Source organism: Notothenia rossii (assembly GCF_949606895.1).
Source record: "Notothenia rossii genome assembly, chromosome: 8".
In the NCBI taxonomy this organism is placed as follows: domain Eukaryota; kingdom Metazoa; phylum Chordata; class Actinopteri; order Perciformes; family Nototheniidae; genus Notothenia; species Notothenia rossii.
In genome coordinates, this window is record NC_136906.1 from 69,511,945 (window position 1) to 69,531,851 (window position 19,907).

The 19,907-nt window shown below is 40.7% G+C and overlaps 2 protein-coding genes across 8 annotated transcripts in view; one reads left to right on the forward strand and one right to left on the reverse strand.

Annotated features, from left to right (window-relative positions):
• The first annotated feature begins 6,439 nt into the window (after nucleotides 1-6,439).
• On the forward strand, nucleotides 6,440-19,371 carry drc1 (dynein regulatory complex subunit 1 homolog (Chlamydomonas)). Of its 2 annotated transcripts, none has more exons than XM_079641880.1 (16): nucleotides 6,440-6,577; nucleotides 7,331-7,451; nucleotides 9,285-9,412; nucleotides 9,607-9,790; nucleotides 10,197-10,334; nucleotides 10,867-10,953; nucleotides 11,047-11,169; nucleotides 11,294-11,409; nucleotides 11,663-11,797; nucleotides 11,892-12,264; nucleotides 12,836-12,925; nucleotides 13,006-13,089; nucleotides 13,188-13,330; nucleotides 17,948-18,097; nucleotides 18,879-18,975; nucleotides 19,302-19,371. In XM_079641880.1, the coding sequence occupies exons 1-16, from the start codon at nucleotides 6,501-6,503 to the stop codon at nucleotides 19,323-19,325; spliced, it is 2,070 nt and encodes a 689-aa protein (XP_079498006.1). In that variant the 5' UTR covers nucleotides 6,440-6,500; the 3' UTR covers nucleotides 19,326-19,371. The 2 variants fall into 2 exon arrangements, with proteins under 2 accessions (XP_079498006.1, XP_079498007.1); XM_079641881.1 differs by having other exon boundaries at nucleotides 9,288-9,412.
• Nucleotides 19,281-19,907, reverse strand: part of otofa (otoferlin a) — an 85,463-nt gene continuing 84,836 nt past the window's right edge. For 5 of the 6 annotated variants that reach the window (XM_079641879.1, XM_079641873.1, XM_079641871.1 and 2 more), the window contains one exon: nucleotides 19,367-19,689. In XM_079641879.1, the coding sequence (XP_079498005.1) occupies nucleotides 19,503-19,689 (187 nt within the window). In that variant the 3' untranslated portion in view covers nucleotides 19,367-19,502. Of the gene's footprint in view, nucleotides 19,345-19,366; nucleotides 19,690-19,907 lie in introns of those variants that run through there. The other variant, XM_079641872.1, reaches the window with a different exon arrangement.

Sequence of the window (19,907 nt, forward strand, 5' to 3'; positions counted from 1 at the left end):
TGATGTGCTTTGATTTAACTACAAACAGTTTTATGCTGATGATAATTTAGTTTAATCTGAGTTGTAGTAAGTGACCTTATTTACTGGTGGACAATACTGAGGCACATTATTACCTCAAAATGTACATTTTAAATGACTAATTAATTAACATTAATATCTTCAAAATTAGTAGCTTTACTTTGAATATTTAAACTTATTTTGACCAAAATGACCTCTAATTGAATGCAGATCTTGGACCTGTGCTTTCTTTTGTTGTTTTGGTAAACACATAACAGTGACTGCAGTTCTTTTACTTCTAATGAGCCCAAGTTGTATTATGGCTAAATCTGTTTCTTCACACAGTCATGACCCTTGTTCTCAGGTTACATGGCCTTGTGTTTCTTGCAACGCGGCTTTTTCTCCATCATTAGCAGCTAATCTAGATGCGGGATAAAGAAAGTTGGCCGAATAATCGCAGCAACACATCCGTTAAACTCCTTTGGCTTTTTGGTCTTGTGGAGCGCGGCCCATCAGCAGGTCTAAGAGCCTTAGGATATGCCCAGTCATATGATCCTGATGCTTCAAACACACAGCGAGGTGCAGAGGTGGGAAGTAACTAAGTACATTTACTCAAGTACTGTCTTTAAGTTCAATTTAAGAAATATTGTACTTGTGTATTTCCATTGTTGTACTTCTAATTCAGAGGTAAATCGTGTACTTTTACATTGTTACATTTACTTTGTACCTTTAGTTACTTTACAGATTTTGTTTAATGTTGTTAAATATAATCAACACTTAAATATGACCTAGAGTAAATTCACAAGCTACCTTGCAGAATAAAAAGTAAGGTAAAGCAAGTTTATTTATATAGCACCTTTCAACACAATTCAAGGCAATTCAAAGTATAACATCTGCACCTTTGATGAACCCTTAAATGCATCAATAATTATGATCAAAACATACAATATATATTATTCGGAAATGGGCTCATTTGCATAATAAGTACTTTAACTATATTGTAATGCTAATACTTTTCTACTTTTACTCGAGGAACATTTGGAATGCAGGACTTTTACTGTAACCGAGTATTCCTTCACTCTGGTACTTCTACTTTTACTTAAGTACCAGATCTGAGTACTTCTCCTATCTCTGGTGAAGTGTTGAGGGGCCCGGAGCTCAAGAATGACAGCTTTGATTCCCGATAAGCCTCGCTGCTTTCCTCGAGCTCACCGGGACCTTAAGCGGGGCTGAAAGTCAGGAAAAAACCTCCCGGAGAAATGGAGCGCACCCCGCCACGTGAACAGCAGAACGGATGGAAAAGCTGCAGCCCCCCGTGACTCAGCCATTTACAGTCAGAGTAGTAATGTCACCATCTAAAAATACCATAATTAAAAGAGTGAGTCCATATGTAGTGAGTGAACATGTTAACCTAAACATTTTAAATGGTTCTTATTGAGAATGGCTCCATTCAGTCTGCATTATTAGGCTACTGTATTATTGGATTAGCATTACAGATGCACAGGCCTAAACAGAGATTTAATAATGTATTATTAGCTTATTTGATCCCCAACACCAGTTAGTTTGTGACCAACATTATATTGGATTGGTCTTTGTTTGGTTATGTGAAGAGTTTGACACTCGATATGATGTGGAAACTTTAATACAGATGTGGGAGACATATTTTGACTACAAGTTAAAGGTTAGAAATAAGGAATATTTGTTTATTCAGATTAAGATTGATTAAGATTGCATATGGACGTTTAGCAGCTTTAACAGGGCAATTTATTGTTTTTGTGGAGAGCAGAAATAACATAAACACCTTAAAACAGGTGTACTTTTTTCATTTAGAATACTTCACTACATTTCAGCTCAGTGCTGGAGAAAGTATTAAGATACTTTATTAGTAAAAGTGTCAATATCCAACAAGTACAAATATTATACACTTTTATGTGTGAGATGATAAAAAGAAATAGAAAAAGAGTACACATTTTCCCTCTGCAGAAGTATAGAGTATCATCATGTAGATTTCAGGTACCTTCAAACTGTGACACTCTCACTTAGATCCATGTATGAACCTCTCATCACTCCATGTATTAACCTATCTTTACCCTAATGAAGAATGACTGGCTCACAGTATGGCATTAGCGGACAGGCAGCTGACTGACGTGTATGCTGATCATTTAGTCCTATGAAACAAATGAACACATTTCAATCCATGCATTTCTTTAAATGTTCTCCTGCCAACTGCAACAATGAGCAACAGGTTAGCGACGTGAAGTGCCTAATGAGAATGTTTTAGTCGTACTCTGGATTTTGATCTCTCATCCATTGAATTGTTAGCCTCACATGTCACAAAATGACAGTATTTCTCTGGATGTTTGCGTTCTAACCAGCTTAATGTTCTTATCTCTTTCCTTCATACTCCATCTTTAGAGACAGAGGGGTGCAGCTTTCGTTATAAGATCAGGCTTGGAGTCTTCTTTTTGCCACTGTGTAAAAGAGAGACAAGGATCTTTTAGTGAGCTGCAAGAAGAACATGTTTCTTTTCAAGTGCTTAAGAATTGTGCTTTTTTTCTTGGCCACAGTTTATGATCCAATGCAAAAGGCAGCTGTTTTACCCTTTCACTAAACTGACTGAACTCTGGCAAAAAACAAAACAAAATCCACCAGTAATCACGGCCTAATGCCTGCATAATTATTGTACACCTAATCCAACCACAAAGAGCTTTGATAAGAATGAAATGACTGTGAGAATAATACATCTCTAAGTGTTACAGTTTATACGGAAGTAATTAATTAGATTTATGTAAACTGACTCACATTCTGATCTGGACTGCCTGCATGCTCTCGCCCCCTGTGCTGAGGTTTCTGTAAGATAAGGATAAGATCAAAAACAGAATATATATTATTGACTTTTAGATACTAAGGTTTGTACACAAGGATTCTGGACTTTAATTCATATCAATTCAATATGGTTGATTTATAGATTTGAATCTTTAATTCTGATTCTGAAAAGAGCCTGTCATTTTTATGCAATAATCCGAAGTCCAACAATATAGCCTCTAGGACATCAGTGCTCAGGGAAGTACATAGCCACTGTGATTTGGTTGTGAATGCACATTTTATTTTGTATCTAACAGACTTGTACAAATCTAAATTACCGTTTTCATAAATGTAGCTTTTTATCCATTATATTTGATCATCTACTAAGAACTTCTCCGATTGATCACATTTTAGTTAAAATCTTTGTATTTTGTACCTAATGATGAATTATTTGACACACTTTTTATACCAAATTGCAAAACACATCGCTTGATTGTTCTCATGTTGATAAATCCAGGCTTTAAATTGTGCAACTAGTCTTCATCCTTTCTCTTGCTCTCGGTAATGTGTGAACGCGTTAGTTGACTTCTGTAAAGCTGAGGAGGAATAAAGCAGGCATGTTATATATATCCTTTATTTAACCAGGTAAAGATAAAGGATATGCATCTTATCTAAAGCCAGTTGAGTAGCACTTGAAATGGTTCGCCTCTATGTATCCTGAGGTACTTATATGATTCTGTTTTCTTCAAGTTGGTATCTTCTTGGTCGAACGCACTTATTGTAAGTTCGGATAAAAGTGTCTTCTAAATGCAATGCAATGTATAACCTGTTGAAGCATGACGGCTGAACTGAGGATTGTTCAGTGGATAAATGATGACCCAAACCTCAGACCCCGTCTTATAAGAATCAAAAAGAGACTGGCAACAAAGACCCTTGAGTTTATTTCATTTACAACATTATGAACACATGATACATGTTATTAGTGTTTCCTGTAATATCCTCTTCTTCTGCATAATGTGTTTGTCAGTGTCCCTCACTCTTTCTCCTCATTTAAAAAGGTACAAATCGGGCAGCTTAACATGTACCGCCAACATGGTTACGATGGAAAATAAACTGTACGGCTGTTTGCAAAAAAGATGCTCCAGCAGATGGCAAAAACATACAGTACTTCTCTTTGTGAGGTTACCTTGAGACAAGGCCAGCACACATTTCAGATTTGAAAGAAGAGTAAGAGGATGCTCTTTGTGTTGTTTCTGAATCTGGCCTTTCCTCTTCGATTTATTAAATCTAATTCTTGTCAAATGACTGTTTTTTGTTCTTTGACAAGGTCACAGCCTCCTTTAGACTACATACCTCTGTATTCTCTGCTTTCCTCCACTCTGCTTCATTCTCCTCAGTGCATCCCATGATACAAAGCATTGAATGTCTCCTTCGTTAGTGCAATATTAAGAAACTGTTAGTCAGGACTTAAGTTGTTACGCAAGCCTTCCCCACCACCACTATAAGCTGTCAGTTAGTTAACTGGCTGAAGGTCAGGCTTAGATTATGCACCTCTCAACCCCTGTGCAATGAATATGATGCTTTGTTGAAGAAGGAGTAAACATATGCCCCTGGGGGTAGGAATTAGCAGACACACACACATGCACCCTCTCTCACAGAGCATATACAGAGTGAATGGGGCTTATTATACACCTGCGAGTGGGGTCAAAGTCTGTCAATCCCTAGCTTATGGTATTATAATAGATTATAGAATCACTCTCTAATGGCAGTCATTCAGTTTGTAATCTCGGCAGCTTGATGCAAAAGCACTCAGAGTTCCAGCTAAGGGTCTGTTGAAAATAAGGCCTTCTCCTCATTCATCCCTTACTTCCCCCCCTTTCACAAAGGTCTTATGACAAGTCAGCTGTTGGTGACATCACAGATGCTGGATCAGATGTCAGAAACCTTTGCTGGCTGACTTACATCCCTTGTGGCTCAGCAGCAACTGAGGCCACTTGAGGCCAAAGGAGCGGCGAGGTGCCCGGGGGGTGAGGGGTAGGGGGGCACTTCACAGGGCAGGAACATCTGACCCATGTGTGGGTTTGTTTGTCTGGACGACCGGAGATTGCCCATCTTGCCATCAGCTTGAGAAGACATTAATCATGTGTGTGAAGAGTGTGTGTGGCTTACAAAGTGTGGATGTTGTGCATGTGCGTGACAGGATATCTGTTCTTGAGACATGGCAGTGAAATCTGCATGTGTTTGAAACATCTTGTCAAACATAAAAGGTTTGGGGGATAGTAGTTTGTGGAACCTGAGTTGAGTTTGGATCACAAGACAGTACCGCCACCTCCAGGTTTCTTTGAATATTACAACCACAGTACTCATAATCAAGTCACTGTGCCTGATTCTTTTAGTGAACATTACATGTATAAATGTTGACTGTTTAATGCAAATATTGACCATTTCTTTGCAAGCAAATTCATATTTATTACCCAAGTACCATGTAGATCTTTAATGCACCTCTTAGTTTGTAATTGTAATTGTGATTTTATTTTTTAACGTGGTGCTTACCTCTATCTTTAATACATGTACATAATACATGTTCCCTCTGTGGGACAAATAAAAGACTTCTGATTCTGATTCTATTTCTAGATAAGCTATCGTGACTTTTGCATGCAGTTTGTTACCCTTGGAATAATGTTTTTAGTATAGTTTTTGATGGTTATACATGTGTGACTTAAGATCTAGTATTTTAAACTTGCTTCATGTCTTAAGACTATAGGCAGACCTCATTTGATAATGTTATACGTGATAATGTTACATCAGTTTTAACAAAATACTTTTTCAACTGACTGTATTTAGAGGTCATGTACTAATCCTGTAAAAATGCTTGTGTTAATATGCCATCCAATTTTTTTTTCCTTAATGACAATTAAGGAACAGTTTTTTCGTGATGTTTATACATTTCAATGACCGGTCAGAAATTTAGAAACCGGATGCTACCAATAGATGGCAGTAACATGCCAAATATCATATTAACGATCAGTATTTTACTTTCTGCATTGCTACAACTGCCCAGTTAAACTACATACTACACATGTATCAATATTCTCAAAACTGTAAGTAAAACTGTCACAATTGTTTCATGAGAAAACAGAACTCTATTGTATATATACATTTTCAACATAATGACTTTCTTTTACATTTTTTTTTTTACAATATTCTATTACTTTTAGAAAGGTTTTCACATATAGGCTACTTTGACTGTTTCATTTGATCCAAAATACTATACTATGAAGTTTTTCTACATTTATCTATGACTTTTGTCATATAGTTCCAGATACTCTTTACGGAAGTGTGCGGGTCCTATTCAAGTAACATAAATAAGTCCAATAATGTCATTCCTGTATTGGAGCGATTTTGCAAAAACTTTGAGTTCATTCTTCCATTGGGTCATATGAGGTTTAGCCCTCAAATATTTACACTTCTGAATAGAATGTTTACTCAAATTAACAGACTGTCTCTGAAGTTCTAACAGTTTTGCTTTTTCAGGTGTCAATATTACGAGGGACACTTGAAGGTAGCACTCTTTATTCTGGTCGCTCTGTCGCCAAGGCAACGTTACCAAACAGACCGCGGCGCCACAGACCTGCTGCTTTTTCATCAGGACAGAAACCAACATATCTGTCAGGACTTTCACACAACATACTGTGGACATGGAAGACAGTGATATGGATCCAGAAGCGGCGTATGAACAGTCTGAGATGTTCGAGAATGAAGAGGCCAAGAGCGGGTTTGTTCTGTGTAAACTGGGCAGTCACAGTGAAAAGTATTTTAGAGAACCTAACGGCGAGTCAAAGTGGCTAAACAATAATTATATTGTAATATAAGATACAATGGTATGTCTAGGCAACAGGAAACCTTTATTTTTCAACGAAGTAGACTATAATAAGAAAGAAAGTATCATAAATGCATTAATAATAATAATAATAATAATATGGTCACATGGTCACATGACATGGAAGCTACAAAAAAATGAATGAGTTTCCAATTGAAAAAAGTCTGTTTTTTCATTAAAAATGTTTATAACAAGTAGAAGGTAGACATTAAAAAATAAATATTCCATGCATGGCCATTATAAATCTGCATTGATTTTGTGTCACTTGACCTGGAAGCTGTTGAAATAAACAGAAATTAAGCTCTATTAAACGATAATTCTATTAAGTTATATTCAAATATTTATGTACAATCAATTCGTATCAGTCATAAAAAAATGGATGGTCCATAAGTGAGAATGAGAGTGGTAAAGTGTGAGGGCTCAGACATGAGCTAACTGTCCTCTGACTCAGACAGTCTGTTGAATATCCAATGTAAAACTAACTTCTTAGGTCTTGTTTTTTCTATCCTTATATTTGTAATGAGTCCCTAAACCAATATACAAAGGATAGCAGGGCAGCCTGATTACAAATGAGTAAAAATATTCTAGTTTAAATCTGTTTCATCGTCCTTAGTTTTAGTTTGAATCCAACTGCTTACTGTACATCAGGGTCTCCACACAGGAGGATGAAGAAGACCCTGATATGAAGGTCGATGAGGAGCCCTATGAAATCCAGCCTCAAGAGGAGGATGAGGAGGAGGAAGAGGAGGAGGAGGAGGGAAGTGAAAAGGTTTGTTGAGTGTCCAACCCTTCAATGTTCATGTCCTCTACATCCACAGTCATTTATTTTATCAATGTACCAATCAAAAATCACCTTTTCGTTTATTCAGGATTCATTACTTTATTACAAGTAACATTTATTACAACATGATTGGTTGGAATATGTCTCAATTAGCTCACTTAAACCAGACAGACCAAACGAGTAAAGCCACTTACTCCCGAAGCCTATAGTACAGTAAAAAAATAAACATAAAACATTTAGATAATATCCTTACCGATTAAATACATATGAGAGCGTAAAACAATGAATTAAATCCAACATACAGGGCACCTAAGATAAAACATCAGAACCTGTAGGGAAATTAGCAGCACTACCATACCACCCACTAGATAAAGTGCATTAAAAACATATTGCACAATTATATAACCTGTCTAGTTATCTGCCTATGTTTGTAGAGTAATGGAGGCAGGTAAGTTTCAGGATAATTATGTGCTGGTCTGGAACCTGCACGTTGATTCTTCTAAGTCTTTTGTGAGAGGAAAGAACATTTAAGTTGTAAACCAGGTGAGAGTGGTCCTTTAAGACTTTAAGTCCCCTAATCTGTAGTCTAGTCGTGTAGATTCCCCTAGAGTGGGAGATCATCCAATAATTCTGGTAGCAGTGAGCACCACTCTGTCCAGCTGTATCCTGTCCCCAGCTAAAATGTTATGTAAACACACAGTTTTGTTTAAGTAAAGATGTTGTCCAATGCTGCGCTGCAATAACCATCCAGGCCGAATTAGTACCTCCAGGGGCCCCTGGGCACTGAGCACTCATGCCCCCCCCCCCGAACCCACGTACCAACAAGTAACACCACGCCTACCCAATCCTACCAACATGACCGATATTTAGAATTTTCAGTCAATCTGGCATGTCAAATCGCACACCTATTTGTCAAAAGCAGGGACGTAGCCACATAGTTCAACCAAAGTAGGTCTAGCCTTTTGCCCTTTCAGTCAAAAATCACAAGACAAAGATATAATGGATAAGAACTCAAGACAGTGTATGGCTCAAGAAGACCTAGGTAATATCACTCAAAACCTCAGAGCAGCATCCCACTTAATGCCAAAATATGACTGGCTGGCTGTACAAGTACACAAGGAGTTCTATTAGTCACAAACATTGAGAGTTACGAAAGTAAAATATGTAGTGAAATTGTGTGGTTGCTCAAGGGTGGGGCTGTGATTCGGCTATACACCGCCGCGGCATAGTAATAAAGTTGAGCGCATACATAGTGAGACCTACAGTACAGAGACGGTTTAGAAAATATATTAATTTGACCCTATAGAAAATCTGTGTTATTTATGGTGAAGATTGAGTGTCATTTAAAACAATGTATGATGAGTGAGGTTGTGCCCTCTTTGCTCAAGGGCCCCTGGGCACTTGCCCAGGTTGCCCATATGGTTAATCTGGCCTTGCCTCTTTGCCACCTTTTCGAATTGTCTTACAAAAAAAAGAAACGTTTTTGGTGTACGTTTAATTTACATTTAACGTTAGAGGTGATTTTCAATCCCTGTAATAATAGTAAGTACACATAAGACATTATTTTCAAATATTATAAAAAACTATAATCCAGCTCTACCTTGAGGAGGAAATCACAAATCAGTCCACACTTCACTTACCATATATGCAATTTTGTTGATTCATGACATAACACCGCCCTTTCCATGACCACCGAAAAGGGCAAGAGGTTAGAAGTTATGGATTATCAGTCCAATATAGCTACTGGTTATCTATTGTTATCTAAGTGAGCTTCTATTTTACTCGAGTACAATTTCTTGACGCTGTCCTCTCTTATGATAGCAGATCCTTCCTCAGAGGGTGATCAACCTGAACAGAGATTTGACGACGTTAGTGACCAACATCCAAACTGCAGCTGACGCCAAAGAGTCGCTGCGACGGGCAGAGCTGGAGGAAGCTCGCAGACTAAGGTAGTTTCTGTATTTTATTCATCATTACCTCTTTAACCACTACATTACCTTTGTCCTGACATCAATCCTCCCTCAATGAATACATACTTTCAAAAATAAAAAGGGCAATTTCACTTTTTACATTCCTCCTACAATGTTATCCTTTTGTCTTCGTTTCCTCTTGTTTGCCACCATGTTTGTCTTTCTTGGTCCAGATTGGAGCGACTTGAGAAGGACTTGAAATCCAGCCAGGAAATATTCGAGGAGATCACAAGAGGGTGGTCTTTATCTACGCAGAAAGCGATCCCTCAGGAGCTTCACGAGGCCCTGAACAACCAGCAGCAGTTATGTGATGCTCTCATAGAAGACAAGAAAAAACTCATAAATGACCTGCAACAGGTAAATCCATCCATCTGTCTGTCTGTCCGTCCGTCTGTCCGTCTGTCCGTCTGTCTGTCCGTCTGTCTGTCCGTCCGTCCGTCTGTCTGTCTGTCTGTCTGTCCGTTTGTCTGTCCGTCTGTCCGTCCGTCCGTCCGTCCGTCTGCCTGTCCGTCCGTCCGTCTGTCTGTCCGTCCGTCTGCCTGTCTGTCTCTCCGTCCGTCTATCTGTCCGTCTGTCTGTCCGTCCGTCTGTCTGTTCGTCCGTCCGTTTGTCCGTCTGTCTGTCCGTCTGTCTGTCCGTCCGTCTGTCTGTTCGTCCGTCCGTTTGTCCGTCTGTCTGCCGTCTGTCTGTCTGTCTGTCCGTCCGTCCGTCCGTCCGTCTGTCCGTCCATCTGTCTACATTCAATCACTTTTTGTGTGTTCAGGAGCTGAAAGTTGGAGATGATCGCTATGTGAAGGACTTGAGGAAGCAGACCGAGGAGCTGGACCTGATGATGGAGAGGATGGAGGACCAGATCAAAACCCTGATAAAGGCCTACAGGGAGGAGATGACCCAGATAGAGGTAGATGGACCTAGTCTGGGTCAACAAGCGTCTTTAAATAATTGTATGTGTTTGATTTATTACATCAGTAACAAATTGATTATCCCTTTGAATGTTGTGTTAAGCTTTAGGCTAGCAGCATCGCGTTGATGATGGTCAAGGATCCGCTGACCTTTCCTATACTCCCCCCCCCCCCCCCTCCCCCCCCCCGTGGCGTTCACATTTCTGATTTTGAGTAAACTGTCTAACAGCTCTTGGATATATGGCAATGACATGTGGTAGCATAGCCTACACACATGCTTCTCCTCATCAGGATGTGCTCACATTCTCATAAGCTAAACATCTGAAACATATTGTCGTATGACCAAGTTCCTGCAAAACCGATTTCCCATACTAACATGCAGAATTAAGATGGCAGAACATCATCTAGTTAGCATTATCAATGTGAGCATGTAACGCTAAAGTTAGCATTTAGCTCCATGCATTGCTGTGCTGCTAGCATTAAGCCTTTCTGTTGTGATTCCTACTAACGGTTGTACTTGTGTTGTTGAAGAGAGTTTATACACAGGAAAGTGAAATCTTACTCACAAAAGACAAGATCGAGTGGGATGAACACATGAAGGATCTTTGGGAAGAAGAGGTCAGAAAACCTTCAGTCTTCTTTCATTTGAATTCACATCCTATATCTCACATATATTAACTCTGTATCTAATGATATCTAAACTATTTCTAGTTGAAGAGGCTGACGCAGAGGACTGTGAAAGTGGAGGAGTATGAAAACATCATTCACAACCTGATGATTGAAACATGGAGAAAGCACAGCATCATCCAGACAAAACAACATGCAAGCTTTCAGGTGTGCGCACATATTAAGATGCTAATGACATGAATCAAGCCTTTTGTGCTATGGACTTTATTTATAAAAAAATGTGCTCTTGATGAACCCAACATTTTTCCTTGTTGCATTCTTGCGTCTGCAGGTTCTGGAAAGAGAGAGTAAACAACTAAGGATTGCAAAGTTTACAAAAACGCATACACGGCATGAGATAGCAGAAAGCAAGTTCAGCCTGACTAATATAAAGACTAGGCTCAGCAGGTAACACACACACACACACACCATGACAGACAGACAGACAGACAGACAGACAGACAGACAGACAGACAGACAGACAGACAGACAGACAGACAGACAGACAGACAGACAGACAGAGACACACACACACACACACACACACACACACACACACACACACACACACACACACACACACACACACACACACACACACACACACACACACACCTATTTAATTCACTCTCCGGTTTCTCTGGCTTTCTTTGCGTTTCAGGATGAAGAAACAGATGGCAAACCTTAGCGATAAGTATAAAAGCCAGAGAGATGAGTTTACAAAGAAGAGCCGGTATTTGTCCGAGGACTACAAATGCAAAATAAAGCAGTATGAGCGCATACAGAAGCAACTGAAGTGAGTCATAACATCCCATCAACTGAGAGTAAAACAGACATGCTGTCCTGCTGAACATGTCTTCTTCTTCTGTTCCCTCCTTCTCTTCACCCAGGCACTTTGCAGTCGCTGATGGCAGAAAGTTCGAGGAGATGTGGCTAATGATTGATGCCGAGGTGAAGCAACTAGTGGAGAGGGCTTTGGACATCGACTCGCAGATCTGCAAGCAGCACCTTGGGGTGGCCTGGGAGCGACCCGTCATGGGGTTCATGGAGCTCTGCGGTCCCATCCAGCCCCAGGGGGTCCCTCAGCTGCTCCACACTGGACAGGATTCACAGGGCAGTCAGAGGATGATGGACCCCTCAGGGAGGAAGGAGATAGAGGCTGAAGGGAGCGCGGTGCAGAGCGAGAGCGGAGCAGAGGAAGAGGAAGAGAAGCTGTCCATGGAGACACTGAAGGGAGTGATGGAGCTGCTGTGTGACAAGGCGGTGAGAGACAAGTTCATTTATGTTTGAGACAGGAAGATGTTTGTACAATCAAAACTATATTTATATCTTTACCAACAGTAATAACCATGATATCTAAGACTAATCTTCAATGCTTTATTTATCTCTGATCACCCTAAGCTGAAGCTTGATATTTCAGCCACGCTTTGAGCAAAACACATATACACTGAGATGTTTAAAGATAAGATAACAAGTACTTTATTAATCCCAATTTGGGAAATGTTTGCGGACTTGGGCTGTCCGCTGTTTTACTCATTTTAATCCTAACCATCATTTTCAAATAAACCAAACCTATCCTATTTTTAGGGGACAGTAATGCTTATTTATCATACTGATATTACAAAGTGGTATTGATCTTCTCATCAAACTCTCAGCAAGAAAGCACACACGTGTTTTCAAAGTTTTGGGCTATCGAAAGTTAGGTTTACAATTTTTCAGTGGCCAATATGAGTGTTTTAAAAAAGTTTTGGTTGCTATAATCGTTCAAGTTATTTGTCTATGACATTATCTGACAAGTATTTTCGACCAAAATGTCCCCTTCCTTCTGCCTCAGGGCTTCCTGATGGAGGATAAACTCCTGAAGCTGCTGATTCCCCTGGGGAAGGAGGAGCAGACCGTGGTGAAGCTGGGCTCTCTCCTCTCTGTGAGTTCATGTGATGTCATGAGACTGTTGGACTGTACGGAGCAAATACTGATCAAAAGACATGTTATTTTCTCTTCTAGTATATTGGCATTGAAGAGGAGGATATTCCCAAGTTGGCTGCTTTCTTATTAAAGTACAGACATCAGCAGAGGGAGCAGACCGAGGTGAGGAGGGACAGGGATGAAGAGTTTAGTGGATGGATGCTCTTGAATGAGGATTGTAATTATTATCATATTTACTGATGATTATTCTCTGCCCGCAGGATGTTTGTGATGGGTCGGGGGAATCTAATAACAAGGCAGAGGAAGAGGGGACCGAGCCTACGACTCATCTGACCTCTGACCTCGATCCGTATGACGTTGTGCCTGCTCTAAAAAGTTTCCTCCGGCAGCACATGAGGTCCAGGTAAGAACACATTTACACTCATTCAACCCTTGTTGCTCAGTTTCAAAAGGTTTCTCTGAGGGAATAAATGAAATGATTACTTCCTTTTAGGAATTATTACCCTTTTTTTAAAAAAATTTTTTTATCAACTTTCTTTATTGGAAGCAATTAGAACAACAAAACAAAAGAGCAGTGTCACAGAGAACATCCATTCTTCCATTCTTCCCCGTCATTTTATCCCTCCCACAATCCCACAATCCCACCCAAAGGAGAACACTTCTCAGTACACAAAATGTAAACAGTACAAAATACATACAACAAATACTATGGAAAAAAAAAGAAGAAAAAAAAGGGCTCAGTCGTCACAGTCAGGCAGGGATGTCAGAGATTCAATATGATTTAAGAAAGGTGTCCACGTTTTTTCAAAAGAGCTTAAGGAGCAGTTGAGGGAAAACCTAAGCTTTTCGAGTCCAATGGACAGTAACATTTCTTTCACCCACCTACTATGAGATGGAGGTTGAGCGTGTTTCCAATTGAGGAGTATAAGTCGACCTGGCTAACAGAGTGGCAAAGGCTAGAACACTCTGTATAACTTTAGAGGCGACAAGCTGCAGGGGGGCACCAAACAAGACCAAGAGAGGTTCTGAAAGGATAGTAGTATTATATGCTGTGCTAAGAGTTTTGAAGACATTGGACCAGAATGCGGTGAGCCTAGGGCAGAGACAGAACATATGGGAATGGTTGGCTGGGGATTGTTTGCACCTATTACAAGAGTCAGTTACATTGGGGTAAATCCGAGATAGCCTCAAGTTAGTGTAGTGAACTTTGTGCACAACTTTACACTGTAGGAGGCCGTGCCTTGCACAGATTGAAGAGGAATGAACCAACCGTAAAACTTGTTGCCAATAATCATCGGGCAGTGTGATTCCAAGCTCCTGCTCCCAAGAATCCTTGGGGCCGGTCGCTGGGCTGTCAATAGCAGAACTGATAAGGCTGTAAATGCTAGAAATTAGCCGCTTTTGTTCGGGATCAAGCGCCACTAACAAGTCAACCAGGGTTTCTGGGGGACGACTCGGGAATTTAGGGTTCTGATTCTGGACAAAATGCCTTGTCTGAAAAAAACGAAATAGGTGGGTTCTAGGCAGGTCGAATTTCTTCGAGGGCTCAGGGAAGAACATAAAAGTCCCCTGGTTGTAGAGGTCCCTAAATGTGGTTAACCCTTTGTCAAACCAAGTCCGAAAGGCCATATCGGTGCAAGAGGGCAGGAATAGGTGGTTATTTACAATGGGGGAGAGATCTGAGGGCCTATGGAGGCCTAGGCTCTTCCTAAATTGAATCCAAATTCTAATGGTGTTAGTTACCACTGGGTTTGAGGTGAAATTGGAGGTAGACAGAGGGAGTTGGGAACAAACCAGGGAGTGAAGAGAGAGTTTAGACGATGCAAGTTCCATATCCACCCACGCGGGGCGTAAGCCGCCTGCAGCATTGTTAAACCAGTATAAAAGTTTATGAATATTACAGGACCAGTAATAGTGTAGGAGATTGGGCAATGCCAAGCCTCCAAGAGCCTTTGGGAGCTGTAGCACTGATCTTCTGATGCGTGGATTTTTTTTGCCCCAGAGGAAAGAGCTTATTAGTTGATCGAGCAATTTGAAAAAATACTTTTTAATAAGGATGGGGATATGTGAGAAAAGATATAGAAACTTGGGTAAAACAACCATTTTAACCAAATGAACACGACCCACTAGGGATAATGGGAGTGCAGACCATCTGACAAAGTCCAGTTTACACCTCTCAAGGAGAGGAGAGACATTTTTTGAGAAAAGGCGATCAATTGAGTCAGTAATATGCACCCCCAAACATTTAAACCCGTCTGTAGAATATTTGAAAGGGAAAAAAGCTGGGGGTATACTTTTAGCTGCAGAATTGATGGGAAAAACTTCGCTCTTGGGGAGGTTAAGTTTATAGCCTGAATAGGACCCAAATTTGTCAAGGATATCTAGAACCCCGGGAAGAGAGGCAGCTGGATTAGACATGTATAAAAGGAGGTCGTCGGCGTATAACGATAATTTATGAACTTTCCCAGCTCTGGTGATGCCCTCAAACCCACCCTCCTGACGCAGCCAGATTGCTAAAGGCTCAATAGCTATGGCAAATAAGAGGGGGGAGAGAGGGCAGCCCTGTCTGGTACCTCGATAAAGGGGAAATGGGGCAGACTGGAGACCGTTTGTGTGGACTGAGGCGACTGGGCAGGCCTAAAGCAATTTGACCCAAGATATAAATTCTGAATTGAAACCAAATTTCTGCAACACAAAAAAAAAGGAAGCTCCATTCCACCCTGTCGAAGGCCTTCTCCGCATCTAGTGAAATAATCAATTCCGGACTGCATGAACTAGATAAGCCAATGATATTCAAGAGCCTCCTTGTGTTATGAAACGAGTGTCTTCCAAGCATGAAACCTGTTTGGTCAGTAGATATCATACTTGGTAGGACCCGTTGTAGGTGTTGGGCTAGGATCTTTGACAGGATCTTTAGGTCAACATTTAAGAGGGAGATGGGCCTATAGCTACCACACATAAGAGGGTCTTTATCCCTCTTAAGCAGAAGAGAAATGGAGGCCTCCGACAGGGTAGGAGGAAGGCGGCCCTCAGCAAAAGACTCATTATACATTCTCTGGAGGGCTGGTGCAATTGTGCCAGGGAGTAACTTAAAACATTCAACAGAAAACCCGTCAGGGCCTGGAGTTTTACCGTTCTGAAGTGACATAATTGCCTCCTGTACTTCTTTGATAGAGATCGGACTTCCCAGCTCCTTACACAAATCCTCATTTATTTTGGGGAAAACTGTCCTATCTAGAGGATTATCTCCATCCCAAACATCCGGAGGACATTGGGAGGAATAGAGGTTAGTGTAGAAAGAACAAAATATCTTATTGATCTCTGTCGGGTCCGAGGTAACTTCACCTAAAGTAGATTTGATCTTAGGGATCAATCTGGATAGTGTAGCTGCACGCGCCTGATGTGCTAATAATCTTCCCGCTTTGTCCCCAATCTCAAAGAAACGTTGTCTAGCGAGGAATAACTGCTTCTGAGTCTTACATGTGGACATTAAATCAAATTTGGACTGAAGCTGAAGGCGTTCCTTATCTTACCCACTCTACCATGCTGCACTGCGTTATATATCAAATGCACCCTATAGGACTCATCATTGCACACTGTATAGCCTAACTGGATGGTCCTCACTCACTATGCGTAGGATGCAGCATTGGTTTTTATTAATGTATAAAGCCATTTTAGGAAATCTTCCACTCTACATATGTGCCAGATTTGCTCCAGTTTGTGACTTTTACAACCTCAGATCCAGTGCCTTGATACGGTTCCAGGTTCCTGCTGTGCGGACTGAGGCTGGAAAAAGGAGTCTCTTTTATTATGGTCCTTGGTCTTGGAATGACCTTCAATCACGCCTCAAACTGACGGCACTTGTTTCTATAGCCTGTTTTAAATTGAAGTTGTCAGAAGTCCTTACCACCAGCTGCTCTTGCAGTAATAAGTAGTGCCTTTCTTACTGTCCTAATGTGCACAATGTAGTAACTGCTTTTTTTCGTCTTTTGTTTTCTTAGTTATGTTCTCTGTATTTTATATGTTTGTGTTATGTGTTATGTGTAACGTTGCTGCCTTCTTGGCCAGGTCAGCATTGTAAATGAGATTTTATCTCAATGCTTTTTATCTGGTTAAATAAAGGTTAAATAAAAAAATAAAATAAAATAAAAAAAATTATAAAGAGCAGGGGTAGTAGCTGAAGCATACAACTGATCAATTCTAAATACCTCCTTAGTGAGCGCCTCCGACTCTCGCCTTTCTGCCTTCCTTAGGTTTGAGACATAGGAGATGATTTGGCCATGCATAAACGCCTTGCATGCTTCCCATAACTTGCGTCTAGAGATCTCTGGAGATCTCTTAGTATCAAAGAACAAGGAGATCTGCGTATGGAGGAATTCTTTAAAGGAAGTGTGGGCTAGTAGGGAGGAGTTAAGTCTCCATTGTCTGGATGAGGGGACACGACTAGGAAAGCTAATATCAATAGATACGGGGGCATGGTCTGAGATAACAATGCTATGGTATTCACATGAGTGGACCTCTGATCGAAAGTAATTATCCAAGAGAAAAAAATCTATCCTTTGTTTGTAGAATGGCACTGTTGTTCCCACACAAATGTAACTAATTTCTGGATACCAAATCTATGGGGAATTTTGAGTATGAAGTTTGAGATATGTCAATGATAAGGAACATTATTTTTGATGCATAAAAAAAGTATATAACATTTAAAACAAATATTAATAATACGAACAAATAGATTTTCCTAAAACTACTAGAATTTCTTTTGTAATATTATAGTTTTAAATTACCTCAATAGTTCAACATGTTACCCATTTAAATGAATGTTCACATAATGCCACTTGTTTGCCAAAGTAACTCAATACGAGGTCACACAGTCATGGTTACAGTAAAGCCAAACTTGTTCCTAGAGAGGAACAAGGGTTGAACCAGTAATAGGACTTTCTGTCAGATATAAACATGAGATGGTGAGCTACATCAGTCTTCCTCAGTGAATATGTGAAGTGTTCCTGTGCGGTCCTAGGGAGAGCTCGGCCCGTCAGCATCACAGTGTTTATGAAGCGGCGCGGGATTCTTCAGAGGACGAAGCCTACTGGCAGAGTATGGGAAGTGTAATCTGTGAGGATCAACTGAGACTCTGGGACACAGCGGAGAACAAACTGAGGCAGTACCAGTGAGTAATAGTCTCTCTCTCTCTCTCTCTCTCTCTCTCTCTCTCTCTCTCTCTCTCTCTCTCTCTCTCTCTCTCTCTCTCTCTCTCTCTCTCTCTCTCTCTCTCTCTCTCTCTCTCTCTCTCTCTCTCTCTCTCTCACTCACACACACACACACACACACACACACACACACACACACACACACACACACACACACACACACACACACACACACACACACACACACACACACACACACACACACACACACACACACACACACACACACACACGGTGTTCACTTCAGGGAACATTACATTGACTTACATGCATTTCCTGGAGACTTATCCTAACCTTAACCATAACCAACACATGCATAACCCTAACCCTAACCCTTACCCTTACCCTAACCCTAATCCTAAACCTAACCAAGTCTTCACCCTGAAATTAATGATTCCCCTCATGGGGACCTCCAATTTGTCCCCATAAGGGTGGCGAGTCCCCACACGTGACTGTGTAAACAGATTTAAGTCCCCACAAGTATAGTAATGCTAGGCCACACACACACACACACACACACACACACACACACACACACACACACACACACACACACACACACACACACACACACACACACACACACACACACACACACACACACACACACACACACACACACACACACACACACACACACACACACACACACACACACACACACACACACACACACACACACACACACACACACACACACACACACACACACACACTTGTTGTTTCTGTGTGTGTTTGCAGGGCGGTGCTGGCGGAGATCTCGGCGCTCGTCCCTGAGACTGAGAGTCTGCAGCAGCAGAACAGAGAGCTGCGGATGTTGCTGCAGCAGACTCTCAAAGTAATGTTTTTGTCTATGACACTTTTATTACCCAGATATTCGATTAGTGTTATTATTGAGGTACTTCCATGTAATTTATTTTGAGAGGAAATGTACAGTTTTAATATGAATTTGTTTTATATTTTGAAACTAAAATGCAAATGTAGATGTTCTGCTTTTTCTTTTCACAAATGAGTAGAGAATGACATGTCTTTGGTTTTGGCAAATCTATCGTGTAGAAATAAACGCTATAAATGTAAATAATCCCAAAAAATTACGAGATAGGGCCAAAATGAATGTTCTTCTTTTCTTACATTCTCCATCTATCTTCTTTTATTCTCTGATAGGTCAGCACTGATCTGGAGATGTAATCCAAACTCAAATTGGACTCTGTAAAATAAAGCCTCTATTAAATCACGTTGTGTTTGCAGTTTTTATTTGTTATGCTCTGCTAGATAAAAAAAACAATTAACTGCAACATTAGGCAGTCAACCAGAACTTCATGTGGGACACAACAAGGAGTAAACAGAATGGTACATTACAGCCGTTTATCCAGCGCTGTTGAAGAGCTTGTGGCTGAGCTCTGAGGGGACGGAGAAGAGGAGGAGGGCGAGGAAGAGGAGCCCCAGCAGGGCGGCCAGCAGCAGCAGGCAGGGCAGCCTGTAGAGCCTCCAGACCAGCAGACAGAGGGTCCTCAGGGGGGACAGCAGCCAGGACAGGCTGCTGCTGGGACGACTGCACAGACAAACTCCATCAATACACACATATCATTCATTACGTCGATGCAAAGACAGCTGAGGAATATTCCACTTAGAGGAAGAAGGTAAGATTGATGCAGGGGTAGAAGTATCAATTCATAATTACTGTTGTTACTGTATACATTTTGTGCATACAAAAAATTTTTTTTAACTTGTCAACGCTGTGAGAGACTATAAAGAGACACACATATTTCA